Source organism: Columba livia, chromosome 4, assembly GCF_036013475.1.
Source record: "Columba livia isolate bColLiv1 breed racing homer chromosome 4, bColLiv1.pat.W.v2, whole genome shotgun sequence".
Lineage (NCBI taxonomy): Eukaryota > Metazoa > Chordata > Aves > Columbiformes > Columbidae > Columba > Columba livia.
The window spans coordinates 78,172,760-78,194,703 of NC_088605.1; the positions used below are offsets into that span (position 1 = coordinate 78,172,760).

The 21,944-nt window shown below is 50.1% G+C and overlaps 3 protein-coding genes across 15 annotated transcripts in view; 1 reads left to right on the forward strand and 2 right to left on the reverse strand.

Annotated features, from left to right (window-relative positions):
* SEPTIN11 (septin 11) overlaps window positions 1-15,593 on the reverse strand; it is a 97,339-nt gene extending 81,746 nt beyond the window's left edge. For both annotated transcript variants that reach the window (XM_065062909.1, XM_021290150.2), the window contains exon 1: window positions 15,543-15,593. The gene's annotated coding sequence lies outside the window, so the exon portion shown is untranslated. The remainder of the gene's footprint in view (window positions 1-15,542) is intronic.
* LOC102090950 (16 kDa beta-galactoside-binding lectin) lies at window positions 8,504-11,342 on the forward strand. The gene is made up of 4 exons (XM_005504290.4): window positions 8,504-8,819; window positions 10,265-10,344; window positions 10,458-10,629; window positions 11,129-11,342. Exons 1-4 carry the CDS (start codon window positions 8,724-8,726, stop codon window positions 11,270-11,272), a joined length of 492 nt encoding a protein of 163 aa, XP_005504347.1. The 5' UTR covers window positions 8,504-8,723; the 3' UTR covers window positions 11,273-11,342.
* Window positions 15,594-20,034: 4,441 nt separating the features above from the next.
* Window positions 20,035-21,944, reverse strand: part of SHROOM3 (shroom family member 3) — a 128,595-nt gene continuing 126,685 nt past the window's right edge. For all 12 annotated transcript variants that reach the window (XM_065062860.1, XM_021290142.2, XM_065062861.1 and 9 more), the window contains 2 exons: window positions 21,643-21,915; window positions 20,035-21,018 (listed from right to left, as the gene is read on the reverse strand). In XM_065062860.1, the coding sequence (XP_064918932.1) occupies window positions 20,662-21,018; window positions 21,643-21,915 (630 nt within the window). In that variant the 3' untranslated portion in view covers window positions 20,035-20,661. The remainder of the gene's footprint in view (window positions 21,019-21,642; window positions 21,916-21,944) is intronic.

Here is a 21,944-nt window from a genome sequence, read left to right on the forward strand (position 1 = left end):
CTTACAATCTGCAGCTTGCTGAGACAAAGACTGAGAAGGACAGAGCTACCCTGGGATTCTCATTTTACAGCCTTTCCATGACCTTTTTCCATGACGCAAATCAAAGCAGCACTTTTTTCCTGCAGACTGTTGCAGACCTCGTCTGTCATCTTTTTAAGAGCAGTTTTCTCTTCCTAGCAGTATTTAGTTCAGCAACCTAATAACAAGATGTGAAATCATTGTGTGACCACTGTTTACTCACCTTTTGAGATGACACAGACCAGCTGCTTGCTCCAAGTTTTAAATTACAAAGCAACCCTTAGGAAGTCTGAACCTACAAAAAACTCCTCCTACTGGATCCATTGTGCATTGAGTCTGGTTTATCACCCTAGGATTACTTAGAAGTTCTTGGATTGCCAACAGTGGCAATACAGCACAGCTCCTATACCACGCTATTTTTTAAAGCATCACTGCTTGTAGGAATAACCACTTTTAACCCACAGAAAGCCTCAGCCTCCAAGTTTTATGCTGGGGAAATATGCAATGGACAGGGCAAACTTGATTTCCAGCCCAATGCAGAAGGAAAGGCCAGATCTTTCATTAGCCATGTCTGGAGGAAACACATAAAGCAGGCAGGGCTATGCTTGGATCCGAGGTGCAGTCCCCCAGGAATAACCCACCCCTGGATACACACACAAGCAGCCTGAGCATCTCTGCTCCAACGTGCTCCTCACATCCTTGCTACTTACTCATCGGCCTGCCTGGCCCCTTCCACACCCGTGCACGCTGCTGTGTCCTCATTGCAGGTGGACGTGGCTCCTCGCCTCACACCCAATCCAGGCATCTGATTTCACACCACCCTGAAACACGGGCCACGTCATGAACGCGCAGCAGGACTCTGCCCTCTCCTCTCGTGCTTTTGAAAACACACCTCCCACTTGACAGCTGCTGATTATAAAGTCCACCCCTCCACACTAATATGCTTATCTCTAACCAACTGCTTTGAACTCTGAGAGCCACATCCTTCACAGGAGAGGGATGTTTTTTCATGCAGAAGCCTTTGTCCATCACACAGCATCAAGCCTGTGAGCTCTGAAACTTATACAGTTACGGTAAAAGTAACCCTGACAGTGCAGTCCCCCATGCTCAGCGCCCCCCTGCTCCTGGGGCACATGCTTTCCCAGCCGCTCATTACATGGCCAAAAGCAGGCAGCACAGCAGAACTGGGTGTTGATCCTGGTTCACATGGTTTCTCTTAAGGTCTCATTTATGCTCCCAAATTTGGGCTCTGATTAGACTCACTCTGTAGCCTTTACTAACAGAAGTTGCACAGGTGAGCTGGCAGTCTGATGTGACTGCTCAGCTATTAAAGTATTTTGTGAATCACCAACTATCCTCTGCTCACAGTCTTGTCACTTAAGCGTGACAGAATGACTCCTCAAATCACAGGAGTCTGCAAAGCTGGTGCTTAAACTAGCAATCATCTTTGCTGAAAGGGTAAAACCAGCACAGAAGGGGGAGTGCATCAGCTTGAGTCCTGTTTTGTGGCAGAACCGTTCTTTGAAGAGATGAAGCTCCTCCCACCCAGCAAATCAAAGCTTTCCATCTGAGAGGAGCTCCCCATCTGCTAAAAAACCAGAAGTGCACCAGGCTTCCCGATCTGAAGCATTAGTGTGTGTCTGAGGTCCAGAGTCTCACAATAACTCCACAGAGGACGAATAGCTTTGCACAGCCAAGCAAAGAGCAGGCCTTATCACAAATCGTCCAAAGTCCGCATGGGAGTTGCATGCTGCTGGTAAACAGAAGAGATTGCTTAGGAGAAAGGGGAAGGTCTTGAGTCTGAGAGAGGACGAGAAACACCTTTAATGGGTCGTGTTATTGCTACAGGGACACAGAGCTGTGCTCCCTCCACTAACAAGCACTTCACCCTCCTTATCTCCCTAGTGTCTCTTGCTCTGCATGTTGAGATGGTATCTGAAGTGCAGGGATTTGGGCTGCTCTCTTATCAGAGATAAAGGAGTACATGGGACTGCAGCCTTTGTCTGAAGGGCCAACAGCCTTGCTGTTCTGGCACCCTGTCCTTGGCCGCCCAGTGCCACCACTTAGTCCAGTGGTTTGTCTCTTCTCCTGACCCTGGAACAAAACGGGGAGCTGACAAGGATTTGGGCAGGGCTTGTTCTCAGAGCCCAGGTGGTTTGCAAGCCTGCTAGTGGCTAGGGAAGACAGCAGGGCTCCAGAGCTAAAGCCCAAGGGAAACACAAATGCTGCAAGAAGACAGACTCTCATCTAAGAAAGCATGTATAAAACAGTCCAACTGCATGAGAAAAGCTTGCTCTTCTCCTTCCTAGATAGCTGCTTGTATTAGAATAATTCATTGGCCGAGTTTCCAGCTCTGTTTGTGAGTCACAACATTAGTGACAAAAAAGGTAAAGCTTGCATCTTGTTTTAACATTTTTCTGCTGGAGGTCTATAAGCCCTGAGCCTGTTACCTTGTATTTGTTCTCCCCACCTGAGTCCTGGTCACTGCAGTCCACAGGCAAGGAATGTATCATTGCACTAGGGGATGGTAGTTCACAGCAAGCACAAGAAGCTGACAAAACCCATCAGGAATAACTATAAATAACGCCTCTTTTATGGATGGGGGGATGAGCAATGTTGTTTCATAACACATAGTATCTATATGTCAAAACACATCTCTTTCTAGAAAAAGATGAGCCGCTGCATGGCGCTGTACAAAGTTGTACATCTCATTGACTAGATGTGGCTTAAGTGTTTTAGGGGGGAAAAAAGCAATGAAATGCTCTTGCCAAGGCAGGGCAGCTTCCAGGCAAATGTCTGTAACAAATACCGGCTACAGGAGGCCAGCAAGCCTGCCAGTCCTGCCTCCAGGTTAACACGCAGAGATGGGCATAGTCAAGGGAAGCTGCACATTTTTTCTTTGCATAAACAATAGAATTGGCTTAGTCATCTGCTGAATGGCATGCTCAAGGGAAATGCAGATCTTTCCGTTCAGGAGTTATTTGCATCTGATTTGGATTTTTTTGTCTCTTTGCTTTATAAATACTGAATAATGATTTAAGCAAACATCTTGCAACTCTCCCCTCTCCTTGGTTTCTCGTTGCTGCCTCACATCAAGGCCAAGGTTGCTGTTCCTGCTCATCTATTGATGTAACATGACTTTTCAGCTGCTGGATGGTCTGGTCAACAGCAGTCGTGGGTCTGTACGTCCATACATGCAGACAGCACCTGGAAAAGTTCTGTTCCTCCTGCTTGTGGCCAAAGGGGTGGGCAGATGCAGTGGTGCTACCCTGGATTCCGGTATCTTGCAGACTTTTGTGGGTGATGCTGTTTGTCCGTCCGTGGGCTGAGATCTGCAGAGGTGCTGTGGGATCACGTGCAGTCGGGTTTTGTCAGACTGTTCCCTCTGGAGCTGCGCACCCCGGTGGGAGGGCAGTGCCGCGGTGCAGTCTGCCAGCCCCTGCTGACTAATGCGGCGGCTGCATTAAGGTGCCATTTGTGCTTGTGCCCTCCTGCGGGACTGGAGGGTGTGCTGCAGCCCTGTCGTGAGTCACGGCGAGGCCTTTGGTGTGAGTCACGCTCTCCCAACTCCCTGCTTCCTGTCAGTGAGAGAAATCCTGCCTGGCCTCCTCTTGCCTCCAGTCCTGCGGTGCCCAGGGCTCCCCACCATCGCCACATTTCATCCTGCTGCGGCCACAATCTTTTTATGGACTCACCCAAACAAGACAATCGCAGCCTTCAGGGGGTTTAGGAACAGGGTTTCTGATCTGCCCACAGTGCTTGGTAATGATGCTCCTGCTTCCAAGCAGAACTTACTGAACTGCAACTTACAAGTGTATTTCTCAATGAGTGTGTATGTGTACTGCTAACTGGATCCTTTTTCTTTGGTTGCAGCTGAGATGTCACCTTCCAGCCATTTGAGAAATTGTAAATAACAGAAGACAGTGAAATGATGGGGCTGCATTTGATTCTGATTTGCAGCTGCTGCATTAGAGAGATCCAGTAATGTTAGTCCTAAGCCTGAGTCTACCTTTGTTTACAGCCAGAGAAGATGAGAGCTTGTTTCTTAAGCAAGAGAGCCCTCATGACCCAAGATTCAGTTCAGTTAAAGCCTAAATCTGGCTGTTAAAACATTGAGGGAGAAGGATGCAAGGAAGAAAAGGAGGAAGGGAGGAAGAGATGAGGAGAGGTGTTTGGCACCTGTAAACTTACAAGGTATGGGGTGAGGTGCTGAAGTCCAAAATAACAAAGTCCCAGTTCTCCTGGGTAGCTAACAATTTGCTCTAGTTAAATCTAATCCACTGAGAGATGAAAAAGACACAGGGATTGACAGCTTGGGTCAGTGTTAATGAGGGAAATAAAATTATAAGTAGTAATTTAAATCCCACTGAAGGGATCAGCAAACTCCTTTCATCACTTTGAGATAGTGCAAGAAGTTCTTTATAATTAACTTACTTTATAATTAGGGTGGAATAGAGGTGCTTCCCTTTTAATATAGGGAAAGCTGAAATCTAGAAACCCTCTGGGGTAAAAATGCTGCAGTGACATATGGCCATGCAATCCCAGCTGGCATCCAGGGTGGACTGCACCTTCAGCTTTGGGAAGCTCAGTGCCTGCAGGCTTTGGGAGGGCCCCTCAACCTCCTGCCTAACTGGACTGTGGCTCCTGAGTCATGTCTTTCGAGAGCAGGCTAAGGGTGTTTTTGGAGGGTCTGGCTCTATCTCTACGTGGTCTCCAGACCACCCCTGAAGTTTCCCCTGGTAGATACCACAGTGGTGAGAGTGTTGTTTGAGCCAGCCGTGCAAGAGACCTTTGGTGCAGAAGGGTCCAGAGAAACTGCACAACCAAACTCTTCAGGGGCTTATGACTGCTCCAGCAAAAAAGCAAAACCTTCTTGGATGAGACTAACATGCTACAGGAGAACTGAGAAGAACTGGACACATTAACAGCAGTAGCAGAGGATGGCTTAAATTAACGTGCCCAGGTATTCTGAGGTAGAAACAGATTTGTATGTATATAAAGTGTGTAGGCTGCAAGTATAAGCAGGGGCTGTTGCTGAGATCAGGATCCCATCCAGATAGTATTGACACACATCTTCCCTAAAGACAGTTCAACAGAAAGATCCTGTATTTGCTTGATGAACTGAAAAGGACCTTACAGAGACGAGACCAAATCTTCCCTAAAGAAAGTGCAACCTCCCCTCCACCACCTTACAGTGAAATGTAAGCTCTAGCTCACACTGGAGAAGCAAGAGGGGTATTTCTTCTTATCGTTTTAGCAGTATAATCCTTGCACTAGTGAATATGAATTGGAGTAGTTTTCCTCCCTCCCTGGCCAGCCTAAGTGATTTGGGTATGTGTGTCCCCACTGGTGCAATGACTGAAGCAGTGGCACCCCCCAGGAGGCACATGTATCATAGTGGAGAAGAAAGCTACTACTTACTCCTTCATCAAGAACTGGGACTTCTTTCTTAGCTACAGCAATGAATAACTTTGGATATGTAGCATCAACAACTACTGGGGTATGTGGGTTCAATGCAAGAAAAACCAGGCGCAGATTGGGAGGAGCCAGCAGCGCTGGTCTCTGCACCCCACGTCACGCAGGATAGAGCACATCCCTCATTCCTGAGCCATCCCACAGCAGAGGTGCATGCTCGGCCCTTCCAAAAACAGGGTAAGCCATATCTAATGACAGGAGTGATCAGCTGGGGTTATGACTTGCTAAGGGCTAGGGTGTGTTTTCTCTTGTGGAAGAGTAAACAGAATCATAATGACCATGCTCATTATTAAATTGGCATTTACAATTTTCAAAAGCAAATCCAGGACATTTCTAGGGATTGTTACAGGAAAATGAGACTGGCCAGCTGTCTGGTTTCAGTGTGTGCAAATGATGAATCAAAGTTTGGGCTGGGGATCTGGTGCTGAGCAGGGCCCATGTCCTCAAGCAAGAATGCTGGGTGCTGGGAGGGCACCCCTAATTTTCCTCACAGGGGAAAATTGCTGTGGGCATCACCCTCCGGATGAGCAGGAGATGACTCTTCCCTCCCTGCCTCTGCCAGAGCTGCCTGGTGGGTGCAACACTTCCCTGAAAGCATGTCAGAGAGCAGTAACGCCTGGAAATGGGAACATGTACACTGTATGCACCCCAGCCCCTCTCTCTCAGAGCCTGTACGTATTGCAGTCCCCTGCTATGAGCCAGAATAACCCAACTTGGGCTCTTCTGCTTTCTGGCTCTTGCCCAGGGTTTCGTCTCCGAGCATCACCTGCTGGTTCCGGCTACAAAAGCAGCTTGCATAGCGCAGCATCTCTCTTTCTGCCCCCCAGGCCACAAAGCACATCCTAATCCCCTGCCTGTTGTGAGCTTTATGATTTTCCTTAGGCACCAAACTCCCATCCCATGAAGCGGAGGGCGTTGGGGCTGAGCCCCTTCTCTGTGAGCAATGCACGGTGTCCTCTCCCTCAGGTTGTGTGGAGGGTCTGGGGTCACCCTTGATGGGATGGGGCTGGGTGGTCTGACCTCGCTTTGCAGCTTGTCTCCCTCTACAAACCCTCTGAAAGGGAAGGAAATCCACTTTTTCCCACTGGATGCTGCAAAAGGGAAGACGTTCTTCCTGCTGCCCCTCCACCATTACTTTATTGCCCAGGAAAAATGGAGGAGGGGTGGGCAGCTCAGCATTGTGGTCCAAGAATAAACACTTTACTGATTTCACAGTGTGTAAGGCCAGGAGTGCTTTAAATTAGGGCAAAACCAAAGGGTTTGTTGCTAAACCAACTAGGCTGCCAGGGCAGAGCACTCAAGGAAAATAAACAGTACAGTCCTCACCTATTATTAGAAGGGTATTTCCCTGTCTGAAGGAAAGGGTCAGAGGAGGACACTTCAGGCCAGAAAAGCAGCTCACAAGAAATGCGTGTTTCAGAAGGCGAATCAGATGGCCAATGCTACGGCACTGCGCAGCCCCAGTGTCACAAGTGCCCTCAGCAGCAGCTCTGGCTCCAGAAACACCGCAGCACTGAAAGGAGGAGAAAAATCTCCAGGGATTTTGCATAGCTGAATGGAAAACAAATACCCAAACTCAACCGACCAAGCAGAATTTGCTCAACCCCTCACACGTGGCAGCGAGCAGAACAAATGCACGGTAATTCAGGCACACAGAAAGCAGGCGCCCAAAGCCCGTCTGTAACACGTGATCCCAGCCAACATCGCACCAGGGACTGGGGCAAACTTAAGGTGGAATTATTTGGGCTTTCTCGGAACTGTCCATGGACAGCCCTGCTCTCCATGGTGTTTGCTGTCTGAACCAAGTTAGCTGCTGTAGTTCACTCCTGACTTCAGCATGGCTCCTGCGTACACACAGGACAGCCGGCAAGCTACTTGGAAGTGAGACCATGCATGGGGTTTCCCCTACAGCACTTTCAGTCAGCGTTTTGCCCTCTTTTGTACACCCTGGTCACAGGGCTCCAATGCAGGCTTGTGACTTTCTAGTTCAAATGCAGCTCAGCTTTAATTCACCCAGAGTCATACGGGATGCTGACATGTTTCATGAGTGCTCCGAAATAGGTGTGAGGGATATCGGGGCAAAAGATGGAGTCAGGATGCCATTGGATTATCAGTGGAAATGCTCTAATAAAGCTCCAACAGCCTCCTGTGTGGCAGCCTGGTTCCTTTTGCTACTCAGCCATAAATTCCTGAGCTGTTTCTTAAGCTGCCTGGTGCAGCCCTTCCAGAAGTTAGCTGCAGATATGTGTCTCACAGGCTAGTCGTGGCCTAACCAATGAGTACCACACTGCATTTATACAGCAGCTCTGACTTAAGTTTCACAAGTGGGATTGTGAAACTGAGTGTCATTAATGTCACTTCATGTGTGAGGGAAACTGAGGCACAGCACCCTCAAGACCCTGCTAAAGCAAATCCAAAGCTATAGGTGGCACCCAGCTGACCCAGCCACACAGACCCACAAAGCACCACGGCTGCTCCCAGCCTCACTTCCCTGTGCTGCAAAGGTCCTCGGGGCGGTGGTGCTGCGCAATTTTAAGAGACACAGCAAAGGGGAAAAGCGGGTGTTAGGAAAGCAGCCTCCTTTCTCGCAGGCTGCACTCAGCCCTGCCTGCCTGGCCTCCTTCTCCGCTAACAAAGCATTTCTCTTTTCCCTCTGGAGTCTTTTGCAACTGGAATGGAACCAGCGAATTCATGCTACTTTTCAAAAGCTGCAGCCTGAATTCTCACACTTAGTAGTGCCCCATGCAAGCAGCCTCACCTTTCCAGAACTTTTGTTATAGAATATAAGAAACTTGGATTTTACTTAACTGCAAGAAGTGACCATTTGTACCGAGGGGTTCCTGTCAGCCCAGGCTCCTTGCAGGCAGGAGGCTGGGAGGACGCGTACGCACATATTCTCAGGGGCTGCCACTCTGCAGCAGTAACGTGAGGACTTGAACTGTGATTTTAGACAGGGTTCACTTAACAAAAAGCAGCCACCTTGCTGCAGGCACAGAGCCACACTCGAGCTCCTGGGCTAAGGGCCAACATACACCACACAGCAGCTAGAACAGCTTGCAGTAAGGACTGCAAGGATCACGCAGAAGCAAACAACCACTAGCTTTTAAAATCATACACGTCCTGCCTGCAAAGAACAATATCGACAGAGCTCTCCCACTTTAAATGGCTGTCAAAGCTCCAGCCCCAAACAGCTGCAACCGATCCCCTTCTTCACCTCCCCCCATCATGTGATGGTCCTGCCCAAGCGATTTAAGCCGTGGGAGTGCCTGTGGAGCCTGGGCTGGGGGTGTTCTGCCTGGTGGGCTGGTGGCTGCAGCATGGAGCAAGTGAGTGCCGATTGCAAGCCGCACTGGTGCGGCAAGAGGGGTGAGGGTTTGGTTTGTGTGGGTTTTGGGCTCGGTGCCAGAGGTAGGAGGAGGAAGATTAGCTGAGAGGAAATGCTGTAATGATACATGGCTGTGGGAGGAATACTTGGGGCTGACCAGCAGTTTTTCTTCTCTAGCGTGTTATCTAAGTGGCAAAGCTGTTTTAATGCATGTTTATATTTTTTGAGTACTCTAAAGGCTTAAGGTCATTTGCATCTCTACAGTTTGAATACTGTTTGTACTGTTGTGGTTTTTTTCTTGGTATTTTCTTTCTGGAAAGAAGCTTTTTGGGTATGGGACTGGGCCATGTCATAGTGCAAGAGCAGAGGAAAGCTGGCTGGCGGTTGATTCTGACCCTCCCCTAGCTCTCCTTTCTCAAAAGCTCCCCCTGGGCACGGAGGCTGTGTTGCAGCCTTTGCTCCAGCACTGCACTAGAAATAGAGACAGACGGCAGCATTAGGCCTGTGACAATAAGCAGTTTAGCAACTTGGGGAAATCTGGCCTTAGCAGTTGCAGTGGGCAGAGCAGACGTGAGGACAAGCAGTGTTGGGGCTGGGTGACAGTTCTAGGGCTGCTCTGGGCTCCAGAGCAGCTGGCAGCTCCTGGCCATGGGCCTGCATAAGCCAGGCAGGGAGAAATAGCCCTAGTAAACAATACGACTAATTTTCAGTTAGCTTCCCTGCCATATCTGACGTGAGGAGCTCAGCATCATTGCACCTGGGTCTGGAGCACAGAGAACAAAGCCTGATTTGAGCCTGACTGAAGAGTGTCTTCCTCTTAGTTGAGGGAAATGAGTGATGTTAAGTGATGTTTTGGGGGTATGTGGCTGGGGGAGTGAATAACCTGGCTGTGAGGAAAAGAACAAGCCCTCTTTGAAGTGGGAGCTTCCCGAGCGGTGTTTGTTCTGCTTTACTGGGTTGTAGCCAGCAGTGGGCTTCACTGACCCCTCTTTCTCTGTGTTGGATGCTCCAGGTCAGGACAGCACACTTCTTTTGGTGGCCTCTGTTGCTTGGAGACTTACCTAGTATCAGAAAAACTGCCTAACTAATATTAATCCTGTGCTAATGGCTCTGGCAGCTGCTGACTTGCAGGTGCAAGCTTGCTTGTAAAGATGTCTTTATCAGCAGTGTGTAAATTGGAGCCTGTATCCTGCTCTTGTTAAACTGGCTTCAACTACCTCCTTGTCAGCTTATGTTGTTTAGTGGGGTGGGAGATCTCAGTGGGGTGGTGGCTGTGAACTAGGGTTCCCTGCAGGCTCTGAGAAAGACAACTGGCCTGACTCAGCCCTTCCTCTAGCACTGAACTGCGAATACCTTTGGGTTTGCCAGAGCGGGTTTGTGCCTTGGCCCAAGCAGGGCTGGTAGGCTTGCCTTGGGAGAGACTAATGCCCGTGCTTTGCCCTGCAGGGACTGGTTGTTACTCAGCTGGACATCCAGCCTGGAGAGTGCATCAAAGTCAAAGGGAAGATCCTGTCTGATGCCAAAGGGTGAGTGAGGAGGTGGTGAATTGAGCCAGAGCTCCTGGGTGCAGCTTGCACAGCAGCTCCAGCTACCCAATGCTGACAAGTACCACCTTTGCACCACCTTTCTGTCTCCCCAGGTTTGCTGTGAACGTAGGGAAGGACAGCAGCAACCTCATGCTGCACTTCAACCCTCGCTTCGACTGCCACGGGGATGTCAACACCATTGTGTGCAATTCGAAGGAAGATGGCGCGTGGGGTGAGGAGGACAGGAAGGCGGACTTTCCCTTCCAGCACGGTGACAAGACTGAGGTGAGGCTCCAGGGGTGTGTGCAAGGGCCTGGCACAGAGCGCTAATGGGCTAAGGGCACAGCTTTTAGTGCTGCCATGTTCCTCTGTGGTGGAGGACAGGCAGGCATGGAAAGGGGAATAATAAGGGAAGAACCTCACAGCTGAAGCCAACCAGCTGTCCAGACCTGCTTTGCGCAAGTCAATGCCCAACAGCTCAGGTAAATTAAGTGCTCATCTCTTGCCTTCCTTTATAAGCCATGCAGTTAAGAACAATTAGAACACTGAGCTGAGATTCAGACTACATCTGTCTCATCCCTTCATGGTGGAAGCCTGGAGCTGACCTTGGGCAGAGCAAACAAGCTTCCTCCCCTCCATGCCTCTGGGTGGCTGAGCTAGTGGGCATGGCTTAGAAACCTGCAGCCACCTCATCTGTCCTGCACCCAGGCTGGCGGGAGTGGGGAGCGGGAGCAAGGCTTGGGAGCTGTGATGTGTTAGCCTTCCTTCTTGTGGCTCCCTACAGATCTGCATCTCTTTCAATGAACTGGAGGCAACAGTGAAGCTGCCTGAGGTGGAGTTCCAGTTCCCCAATCGCCTGGGCATGGAGAAAATTGAATACTTAGCTGTGGAGGGTGACTTTAAAGTCAAAGCCATTAAGTTCCACTAACAGCTATAGCTTGGTTTGGTTTGTTTTCTCTCACTCCTGCATAGTGAAATAAATGCAAACTTGCAATGGCTTCCTCTGTTTCCTGCTCTAATCTGCTTGCTCCCGTGTGTGCTATAGGGTGGGCAATGGGAAGGGCTATTGATCCTTCTCTGTGCCTATATACACTGTGGCCTTGCAGCTGGTACAGAGTGAGACCACATGCCAGGCCAAATATGATTTATTGCCAATACAGCTACCTTTGCAGTAGCTGCTCCCTTGACCCTTTTTGCTGCAGCAAGTGGTTCCTGGCTGTTTGGTTTGTAAGTTCTGGGCTAGTCCCAGCCAGGCTGCTGTGCCAGGGATGCTCACACACATCTGCTGGGCATGACTTGTGCCATCTCTGGCCAGGGAGTGCTGCTCACCTGTCCTTGCTGGGGATGGGGGACTGACTGGGGACAGGGCATGGCTTGTGCTCTCACAAATAGCTTTGCTTTCCAAGGATGTGCTCAGCAGTTGGGTGCATTGCAGGCTGGTGCTAGTGTAATTAAGGCATAGAGAAGAGCAGGCAACTGCATTTGCCAGGTGAAAAGACATCAAATGAAAGGTGAATCCTGGAGTCAAGCCTGGCAGAGGTCTTGAGAAGACCCAGGCTGTCCCTGCTGCTTTGTCTTGACACTGAAAGATACCCAGTGTCATGTTGTACCCTGAAGTCAGTGCCTTGGCGATATGGCAGCTGTGGGTGACAAGCCATCTAGCAGCCTGTGGAGCAGTGTCTGCAGCACTTGACTGCTAAGCTCTAGGTGCAGCCCATATCAAGAGGTACTAGAGGTACCCCTGCACTAGTTGCAGTTAGGCAGACTTAAAGTAAAAAGAGCTGAATAAATGGTCTATTCTGCTTGCAACCTCCTTGCTCTGCTCATGCAATGCCTTGGAGCATGTCTGTACTGCTGTTCCCCAGATGCCTGCTAGCTGTGCCCACCTCAGATGGCTTGAGTGGGGACTACTGCAGTGTTTGAGGCCTGATGACAGGTAAAGAAGTGCTGTCTGCTGGGGAGAGCTGGGCAGGTGGTCTGGGGTGGGGGGCTGGCTCTGTGGCTGCCAAAGCTGCAACAGTCCTGCCCCAGGGCAGCTTGGCTGGCAAGGGACTGTGCTGGTGTGAGGTCTTGCCTTAGCCAAAAGCTGCTCAAGTGGGGGAATTAGACTCCTGTTGGCTAATCTCTCACAGCAGGGCTGTGGTAGACCAGTGCTGCATTTTCTGCTATTTTGAGCAGCTAGGTGGTTGAGCCAGTTGTGTGGGTGGGGACAAGAGCACTCTGCAGAATATTTCAGCCATTTGAAGGCTGTGTATGGGGAGGCTGAGAGGCTGCAAGCCTGTTCCCCTCAAGCCAGCACAAGCGGTGCGTGGCAGTAACACTATCCAGATGTGTACTGCAGTAGCTGTCCCAGAGCTGGGCACCCCATGAGCGATGGGGGATTGGCTTTGGAGCATGGACCCTGCTGCTTTACTGATGTCCTCTAATCTGTGATAAGCCCTGCTGTGGAGGCTGCCTTGCAGCTCTGCCACAGCTCTTCCTCTTTTACTCTAGAGCTGATGCAGCTTGTGATAGCAAGGACTTGGTTGCAAACAAGCAGGAGGCTTTCTGGGCACCTGTTCCTCTGGGGAGCACCACAGGGCTCTGCTGCCGTGTCACAAGTTCGGCTAAGTTTCCACTCGGTATGTGCTGGGTGGGTGGGGAAGGGCTGCTGTACCCGGCTGCTGTACCCAGCTGCTGCGTGGGGTAGCACAAAGATAGCAGGACCATCTCATTTCACACTGACAGGGGCACACACAATGCTGCTTGGAATTCCTGTCCCGCATCTATTGCGTTATTTATAGGATAGGATGGATTTACTGTGTAAAGCATGAGACAAGTCTTGTTTATGCTTTCCCTTGTCAAATCTTCAGAATTTTTTGGAAGGCTACTTCCAAAAGGGATGGATTAGGGAGAAGAGGATGGCTTTTGGTCTTGTTCCCTGCTCTATCCCTGTGTGTTAATACCTGGCTGAGGGTACACAGAAGCGCACAAGTTCTTTTAAAGTACAAGGCCTTCCTGTTGGAGAAGGACAAGGGATCTCAGAGCGGCTCCTCTGCCACGGCTGTTGCTGCCTGCGCTGAGGAGATGAAGTGTATGTCTGTCAGCACTAATGAATCAAACTGATCTCATTTTTACCTGTTAAGATGGCAATGCTGACTTAGAGGTACATTAGCCACAAGTGTTCCTGACCACTATGCTCAGGGTATGAATAGTGCCTTCATGGGGGCTGCCCCCATCTTCTGCTTTACACAACAGTTAATTAGGCTTATCCTGCTTCCTAACCCTGGCAGCTACCACTAAGAAGACCACAAACCAGGAGAAAGGGTAGGAAGGAAGCAAGCCTTTGCCAGTGCTTCCTGCCTTTTGAGTTTTGTTCTCCCATGTCCCAGAGCTATAATTACTCCTATTCCTCCAAGTAACACTGGTAAACAGGCAGAGTAAATGCAAAGTGCCCTGGTTGGCTCCTGGGTCGATGACAAGTCTCTTCTGCCGGAGCGCTCAGGAGAACAAGACCGCTATGCCCTGCTCAAGGCAGGGGGTCACAGCGAAAGTAGAAGCACGGCTTGTCCCTGCCAATACTCTCCTGCAAGTGCATGGTCAACTTCACTTGTCGGTGTCTTGGGGAGGACCCTGAGCTCTGCTTGCGTTGGGGAGGAGCAGAAAGCACCACAGCAGGCCTAAGGGTGGTAGTTTTACCTTTCAGTCCAGCAACACATCCTGAGAGAAGACCGGAGTTTACAGGGAGAGCTGGCCCCTTGGCTGCCTGAGCACTGAGCATGGGGAGGGTGAGTATTAAGTAACCTTTTGTTTCAGAAGAGGAGAACAAATATCCAATTGCAGAAGAGATTAGTTCGGAAATGGTAGATGTGACTGAGGAATGAAAATCTCATGCAGGACCTAAAAGAGTACTGGTGGCTAAGAGAAACCAGCTGCTTTGTATTCTCGAAAATATAACTTTTCCCTGAGCAGTTGGCGTTAACTTCACCTGACAGAAATAGGCCATCCGAGTGACTCTGCGGCTCCACAGCATGTGACGCTGTTCAGCACAGCCCGAAAGACAGTTGCAGGGCACTGTGCACCCAGAAACCGCACATGGTGTCAGTACGTGTGGGGTGTGCGAGGCGAGCGCTGGGGAGGTGATGGGAGAGCCAGTCTGGGGGGCGTGGGATGCCAGCTGGGTCACGCCCCTCCGGAACCAACAAGCAAAGAAGGTGCAAGGCAATTCTGACCAAACAACAGAGGTACGAAATTAACTGACATCTGTTGTAGGAAAGGAAAAGGTGACCACCAGCCAGCTCTGCAAGTGTGCTGACAGTTTGTCCTTTCTTTGTCTCCTCACCTCCTGCTCTCTCAGCCCCAGATTCACCATTTACAAGCCAAAGGGAACTTCTGTCTCTCAAAAAGTCAGCCCTACCCCTAAGCTGCGTTACCTGCTAACAGGCCCCCGTTGTGGTGCGGAGCATGTGATACTTTAACTACGTAATTCCCCTTTCTTGTAGCATGGAGGAGGCTTTAAGCACCCCACTCCCCATCCTGTAGCATGGCGGAGGTTTTAACCACACAATTCCCCATCCCATAACATGGCAGAGGCTTTAACCACACAATTCCCCATCCCATAGCATGGCGGAGGCTTTAACCACACAATTCCCCATCCCATAGCGTGGTGGAGACTTTAACCGCACAATTCCCCTATCCCATAGCATGGCAGAGGCTTTAAGCACACAATTCCCCGTCCCGTAACATGGCGGAGGCTTTAACCACACGATTCCCCATCCCATAACATGGCGGAGGCTTTAACCACACAATTCCCCATCCCATAACATGGCGGAGGCTTTAACCACATGATTCCCCATCCCGCAGCATGGCGGAGGCTTTAACCACACGATTCCCCATCCCGCAGCATGGCGGAGGCTGGATGCCGCTGGTGTGGGTCCCGCAGATGCTGTCCGTGGATGGGGCCCAGGGGCCGAGGGCAGATCCTGCCACACGAGCGGGGACAGCGCTGTCCCCGTGTGCCATGCTGAGAGCCTGGACACAGGCGGCCTCGCAGCCCCTCACGTGGGGCCCGCCCTCCGAGGACACCCCTTGGCAAACTGCCCCCTTACAGTGCCCGCTTTCCAACAAATTAGGACTTTTTCCTCCTCAACCCCAACATAGCTGCTCCACATCAGGTGCAAGCAGGCAAAAAATATATATAAAGATCTGTATGTACTCACCTTTTCTCTGCAGACTTCAGGCTGAGGTGTGCGTCCTCCTGCAGGGCATTGTGTGTGGGTTCCTGCCGGCTGCCCCCAGCCCAGCTGTCCCTTGTTAGCCTTGCTTACCCACAGATGCTAATTGTTAGCAAGCCTTGCTATCATTTTTGGAGGTTTTGGTGGGGGATGGTGCTAGGGGAGCGTCCCCGGTGTCCCCTTTGCTGCCGCCTCCAGCAGCGTGTGGCAGTTGGTGGGGGTCCCGCCAGCCCCTTTGTGAGGTAAAATGGCGCCCACGGCAGCACCCGCCAAGAGAAACTTGTGAGAGAGACGCGTTCTCCCGCCAGCCCTCCCCGATGGCTACTCATTTTCAAATGCCATCCTCCCTGAGCTTGCCCAGATCAATTCTTTTTTTCCAAATCACAATCTTATTTGAGCTTGGTAAAACAATCTGTGCAAAAATAAGCTGTTTCCTCAGTATCTGCCCCATTGCAGAGCAGGGCTGGTGCTGTGCCAGTGTTGTCTCAGGCTGTAAATCAGAGAATAAAAGCTGCCTGGCTCACATTTACCAAGTTTTCTTCAGGGTGTAGAGTAAAATGAGCACGTTTTCCTAATCCCAAGCCCCAGTCCAAGCAGAGCCACGTTACCACCCCCGTGAGCCCCGCCGAGCGCGGAGCTGGCTGGCTCCCGGTCCCCGACATCTTGCAACAGGCCACGGGTCAGCAGATGTCTGCAGAGATTTTGGCACTAACCAAAGCGCTGCACCACGGCCACAGCTACAGCTGGAGAGGTTGTCTTACTGCATGCACATAAGCAACAGCATGAGCTGCCCGTGTGTAAGCATCTGGCAAGGGCCCCCTGGGCTCCTCAGCACCCTGAATTCGGCTTGTTTCTGCAGTTTGTACTGGAGAGAGACAGAGGATTCTGGCTGATCTGGGCAGGAAAGGACCGTCTGCTAGACTGACACCACTCTGGCCACATAAACACGTTCAGTCACACAACATCAACAATGTTTGTTCAGTAACATGTTGCTAGGAAAACCCTGTAATACATGAGAGGTGTACAACACTTAATTTATGTGCAGAGGCACAAGCAGCAGTCCTGTAGGAGCACAGCCAAACCATAATGCCAATGTATATCCCCCTAGAAGACAAATAAAGGAAGAAACAGCTCTGAAGTGAATGAAGCCCAGCTGTAAACAGTGGCTTCAGGGATGGCTGAATAAGGCACGGAGAAACCTGGGTACCAGGTCCCTAGATATGCCCCTAGTTTGCTCAGATGATTTAAAGCACGGGCTCTTCTATGAAAGCTTGTTCTGTTTCCCATTTTGCAAATAACAAGGCACTGCTCATGTTATAGTCAGGATTTGTGGAGTGAGTATGAAATGCTATCCAGTTAGGTTTGCTTGCTTCTCCTGATTACCAGTCTAAATGACCACGACAGGCTGCGTTGTAGACATGATGGATCGGGCCTGACACATGAGCTGTTTTGGTGCTCTGTGTTTGACCGATTTTATAGGTAACCTTCCCAAAAGAGCTTGTGTGCAAACTTCCAGCCAACAGACACATAAACACTGTTCACTAGATTCAGTCTTGAGGAAAGCATCTGATGTGCATTCCTTGTGACTGTCAACTGCCCCCGGGCTCTGATAAAAAAAAGCAAACTGTAGGTCAAATGCCTCTGTTTTCACAGAGCTCCCATCACGTGGCACGGCATGGCAGCGCAGGATGTAGGCGCAGCATGCTGTCAAAGGCACGTGAGGCCTTAGAGCGAGGTTTAAAAGACCTGCTTCGCTACCCTGCGCAGCAGACGGCACCACGGTGCACAAGCCTCCGGCTCCTCTGTCCCCCGCGCTGGGGGCTGTGGCAGCAGCGCGGGCTGGTCCATCGCCAGGCCCAGGAAAGCGCGCCCCGGGTCTCCATGCCGAGGCTGCAGCTGAGCAGGAGGCCGTGCAACAACACTGATTCACAGCTGCTCTTCCTGAGGGCTCCTCAGAAACCGGCTGCACGTTTGAGATAAGGATTTAGGGAATGCTGACTCAGGAAAAAATGATGGCTCGTTCTCTTCCCCATGGCTTTTCTGACTGGCCCCAAAACCAAACGGCAGTTGGCACTGGGTAAACTGGGATTTTCCCAGCAAGCGAGGTATTACTGAGAGTGAGAATGGACGGTGTAGAGAAGGCAGATAACACAGTAACATCCTTCAGGCGCAGAGGTGTGCACCCTGAGCCGGAAAGGCACAGGACAGAAGTAAGTGTGTAACATACTGTAATGTGTAGTCCCTGCTTCAGTTCCCAGGGGAAGTGCCCCAGCGGTGGGACGCTGATTTTGGGGAAGGGGTAGCAATGAAAACCATATTTGCTGTGTCTAGATTACTGCTTTTCTCTACAGGTTCACATCTAAAAATCTAATTTAGCCCAACCCAATATCCAGATTTGTCTCAGTAAGTTTACAAGGACTAAACAATAACTAAATTTCTGGCCATGGCACTCCTGTCCCATGAAATCATGTCATCGCCCTGGGAGGTGAGGTTCCATTATACTCTAGTTTTAAAAACACGAGGGAAAAGCAATGGGGGATAAGGAGCAATGAATAAGTTGCCCTTTTTCCCAAAGGCACTGGGTACCAGGTCCCTAGATATGCCCCTAGTTTGCTCAGATGAACATCAGCTGGCTTGGCCAATGTTCAGTTACCTTACATACGTGTCAAGATGTGCTTCTACCAAACTCAGGGAAACTTGCAGTTAGGGGAGCAATTTTTGAACAAAGTTGTGCAAAGACTGTTTCCCTCATGATAAGCTTACCAGCGCTTACCACAGAAATGTGGACTTTAACTTATTTTTCACCCGAAGATCTAAGCTGTCATAAAATTGTAAGTGACTGCACCTTGGCTCATGATGCGCTGGTGTGCACCGAGGGAGCGGCGCGGGACTCGCCATCCACCTCCAGACCCGCGGGACCGCAGAGCCGCGCCGAACAGCCGCGTTTCCTGTGAACGACCACAATCTTAACCTCAAACTTTTTAGCTGGAAACCCTACAAAAGAAACTGTTTTCCGTGCTATTTAGTGAAGCCTCACAGACCAGCACCGCACGGCTGGCGGGCTGCCCAAGGCTTGGAGACAACGATCTGCAGCGCAAGGGCTGCCCGATGTGCCAAGGCTGGTTGATCTGTTTGGGAAGTGTGGCACGGAAGGGTGGATGTAAAAGATCTAACCCAAAACTTTTAAATCAGAAAAACTAAACTGAAGTACTGTGGAGGATTTGTTTTTCGGACAAACTAAATGTTTTGATTGGCTTGAAGCAGCTCCCCCCACTGCTTTCCTGGAAACTCTCCTCAAACAAATAGTTATTCTTGAACGACCCCAAAAATGTTTTTCCCTCCAGTTTTGTTTCTGATTTAGCTATGAAGGCATAAAATCAGTTCCCCTGGTAAGGGTTCTCATGAGATGCTGTGTGTGGCTGAACAGCACTGAAGCTCAGAAGCAATGAAAAGGATATGCTTGCTGTAACTGGCCTGCTGCTTTAAAAGCATTAAAAATTAGGTAGATTTTATTTTGGGTATTGGAGAACTGACGCTTGATATGACAGAAGGGCACTGGCGTTTTCTTTCATCTGCCAAGCCGCCTGTGGAAGAGCCTTGAAAAAAGCCAAGGGGGGTTTAAAAGCAGCACTGAAAGCAATGAATGTTGTGATTGTCAGTCCCATGCTGGAGCTGAAATTCGAAAGGAATGAACTTAAGAACTACATGACTAAAATCTCTGCTCTGGTCCAGGTGGCAAGACAGGATGGGACAGTGCAACAGCGATACCAGAGGAGAGATGAGCCCAGTTCGGCTCATCAGCCACCGTGGTAACCCAGTCGTGCTGCCTCCAGGCGCTGTGTTTGAACAGCAACGCAGCTGCTTCCAGAGGAAAAGGTGTTCTGTAACGAAAAAAGGAGTCTGCTGACTGCACACTGGCAGCGATCCTCCAGCACTCGGTAACTTGACACAGTAAAGTTCATTTGGGCTGGCCTGGCTAGGAAACAATGCAACAGTCTTTATGGCAGCTCTTGCCTAACCAGGGCATATGCAACTATTGTTACATGTGCATGATTTCTGTGGGTAGGAAGAGAACACCATGTGCCAAGTGAATGCGTCTTCTGGCTTGTAAAATAATTTCCGATGAAATGGGTTCTGAAAAAGGAGGTATTGCTGTATGTCCTAGTGTACATCACCCTTCCACCAAACCAGCCTATAACTAATGTCACCAGAGACCCTGCTCACGTCTCACGGGAACACATTCCGGCTGCAGCAGTAACACAGATGGTGAGTTGGATTATTTAAAACCGACGCCCCTGTGAGTCCAGACCTGAGCTCGTTACTTCACACTGACTTGGACTTCCCAGAGGCAGCTTCTCACAGGAGCATCTTTACACTCCAGAAGCAGTGGATCACAAGATCCAGGAGAGGAAAAACTGCATTTTCCTGGTTAAAAATCCTTCCCAAGGCCACTTAATGGTGCATGTGTTCAAACGGGTTGAAACTTCTTCCGATAGCCCTTTATTATATTAAAAAACAAGAACAACAACATCAACAAAAGCACGAAGAGATGTTCCAAGCTACTGCATGACTATCTTTGGGGTTCCCTCTTTTTGTTAAGGTTTGCACAAAATACAAATTAAGTGTCTTTTCTACATACAGAACAAAGTAAAATCAAGTACCTGATTAGAGTATGTACAAAACTTACACATTCCGTCTTTTCTTTAAAAAATATAGATATCAATAATGTTCGGTAGAATGGGTTGGTTTTATTTTTAAGGCTTCATTCTTTTAGATCCTTCATTATTTAATGTGGTGCCAGGTAGGCAGGAAAGGGAGGGAAGAGAAGAGGTCATGTGTTTTATTACAGGTCATGTGTTTATTTCTCGTGAGACTCTTCCTCATCCCTGGCAGGAGGAGACTTGTGTCCACATTGATTTAAGTTTCCAGGAAGCAGAGGTGTAAGGAAAGGAAAACAAAACATTTATTATTGCTACTTTTTTTTTTCCTTCATTAAAATCTCGTTTTGAACCTGTTCATTGTCATTGCAGAGAACCACCTGCCCAGGACTCGGGTTAAACAGGCTCGAGCGGGAGGACGTGACCCAGGGTCCACCTGGGGATGGTCAGAGCGAGGAGGCGGCGGGAGGTGTTTTACCCCCGGCCCCGGCGGAGGTAGCAAGTGCTGCAGCCAGGGCAGCTGCTGCTGTCGCATCCCTGGGCGTGAAGTCCGTGGGGAGGCTTTCCATCAGGCACTTGAGCTGTTCCTGACCCAGTTTGATTTTATCGTCCAGCTCTCGCTGCTCTATGAGGAGCGCGGACTTCATCTTGACAAAGTGCTGGTAATCCTGGAGCTGTTCCTCGGAGAAGTAGTTGCCCAGGATCTCCAAGACCACGCGTTCTCTACGGTCGAGGTTTTCCTTGAGTTCCCGGGCGTCCTCGTGCTGGCCAGCCAGCAGTTTCCTCTTCTCGTTCAGCGAACTCTGCACACACCAGAGAGAGTGCTTCAGTATCACCAGCACCAAGCTCACCGCCCCCCTCCTCATCCCCCTGGCGCCACATCTGCCACCTCTGGGGAGCTGGGACGGCTTCTAAGCTCCCGAACACACACTCAAAAGCCCGGAGGAGGAGGGTGAGCTCCCAATGTGAATCCCACTGAATCTGACTAGAACATTCAAGAGTCTATGTGGAGCAGAAGGTGCTCCAAGAAAGTCTGTAAAACCTCCTTGAAAGCAACAACTACCAGGAAAATCTGGCTTTGTCTCCTACTGCCACCCAAAAAATGTTAACGTGCGGTTTTAAGTGAGGCAAAAGGTGGTGGGTTGTTCCACAACAGCCTGTGCCCCAGCCACCGGTCACGGACGTGCTGTCCCAAACACTGCCATACTGTTTTGAGACAAAAGCCACAGGATCTGAGACATTTATACAACCTGGGACCAAGACTGCCAGGGACAGAGCCGTGTTTACTGCTGCTTATACATAAGCACTGAAGCACCTGCCTTCCTACAAGCTTTTGGAGGGCTTTGCTTATGCAAGTACGTTCCTGTGACTGCTGCTGTCCCGCGCCCTGAAAATGGCCACGAGGCTAGGGCTGCAGAGATACGTACCCGCTCTTCACTGTTGGCATTTTCCCCTAGACTGCTCAAAACATTCTCTACCCGGGCCAGGCGTCCTGAGAGGGAGAGCAAGAGGTTCACCACCTTATCCAAATCGCCAATGAACATCTTGTATTTGTCAAACTCGTTAGGTTTGCACAGCTGGCTGATCAGCAGCTCCACCTCCTCTCCGAGAGCATTATTCATCTTAATGTCTGCAAGCAGGCCCTCCTTGGCTTCCTTCAGGATTTCCAGCTTGTGGGTCAAGCTCCCGATGAGCTCAGCCTGTTGGAAGGGAAACACATTGCCACATG

Excerpts from the sequence above, each read along its gene's own strand:
- LOC102090950 (XM_005504290.4), top strand. The coding sequence starts at position 8,724 with ATGGTCCTGCCCAAGCGATTTAAGCCGTGGGAGTGCCTGTGGAGCCTG. Across the intron at positions 8,820-10,264 it reads GTGGCTGCAGCATGGAGCAA|GGACTGGTTGTTACTCAGCT; the intron begins GTGAGTGCCGAT and ends TTTGCCCTGCAG. Across the intron at positions 10,630-11,128 it reads AGCACGGTGACAAGACTGAG|ATCTGCATCTCTTTCAATGA; the intron begins GTGAGGCTCCAG and ends GGCTCCCTACAG.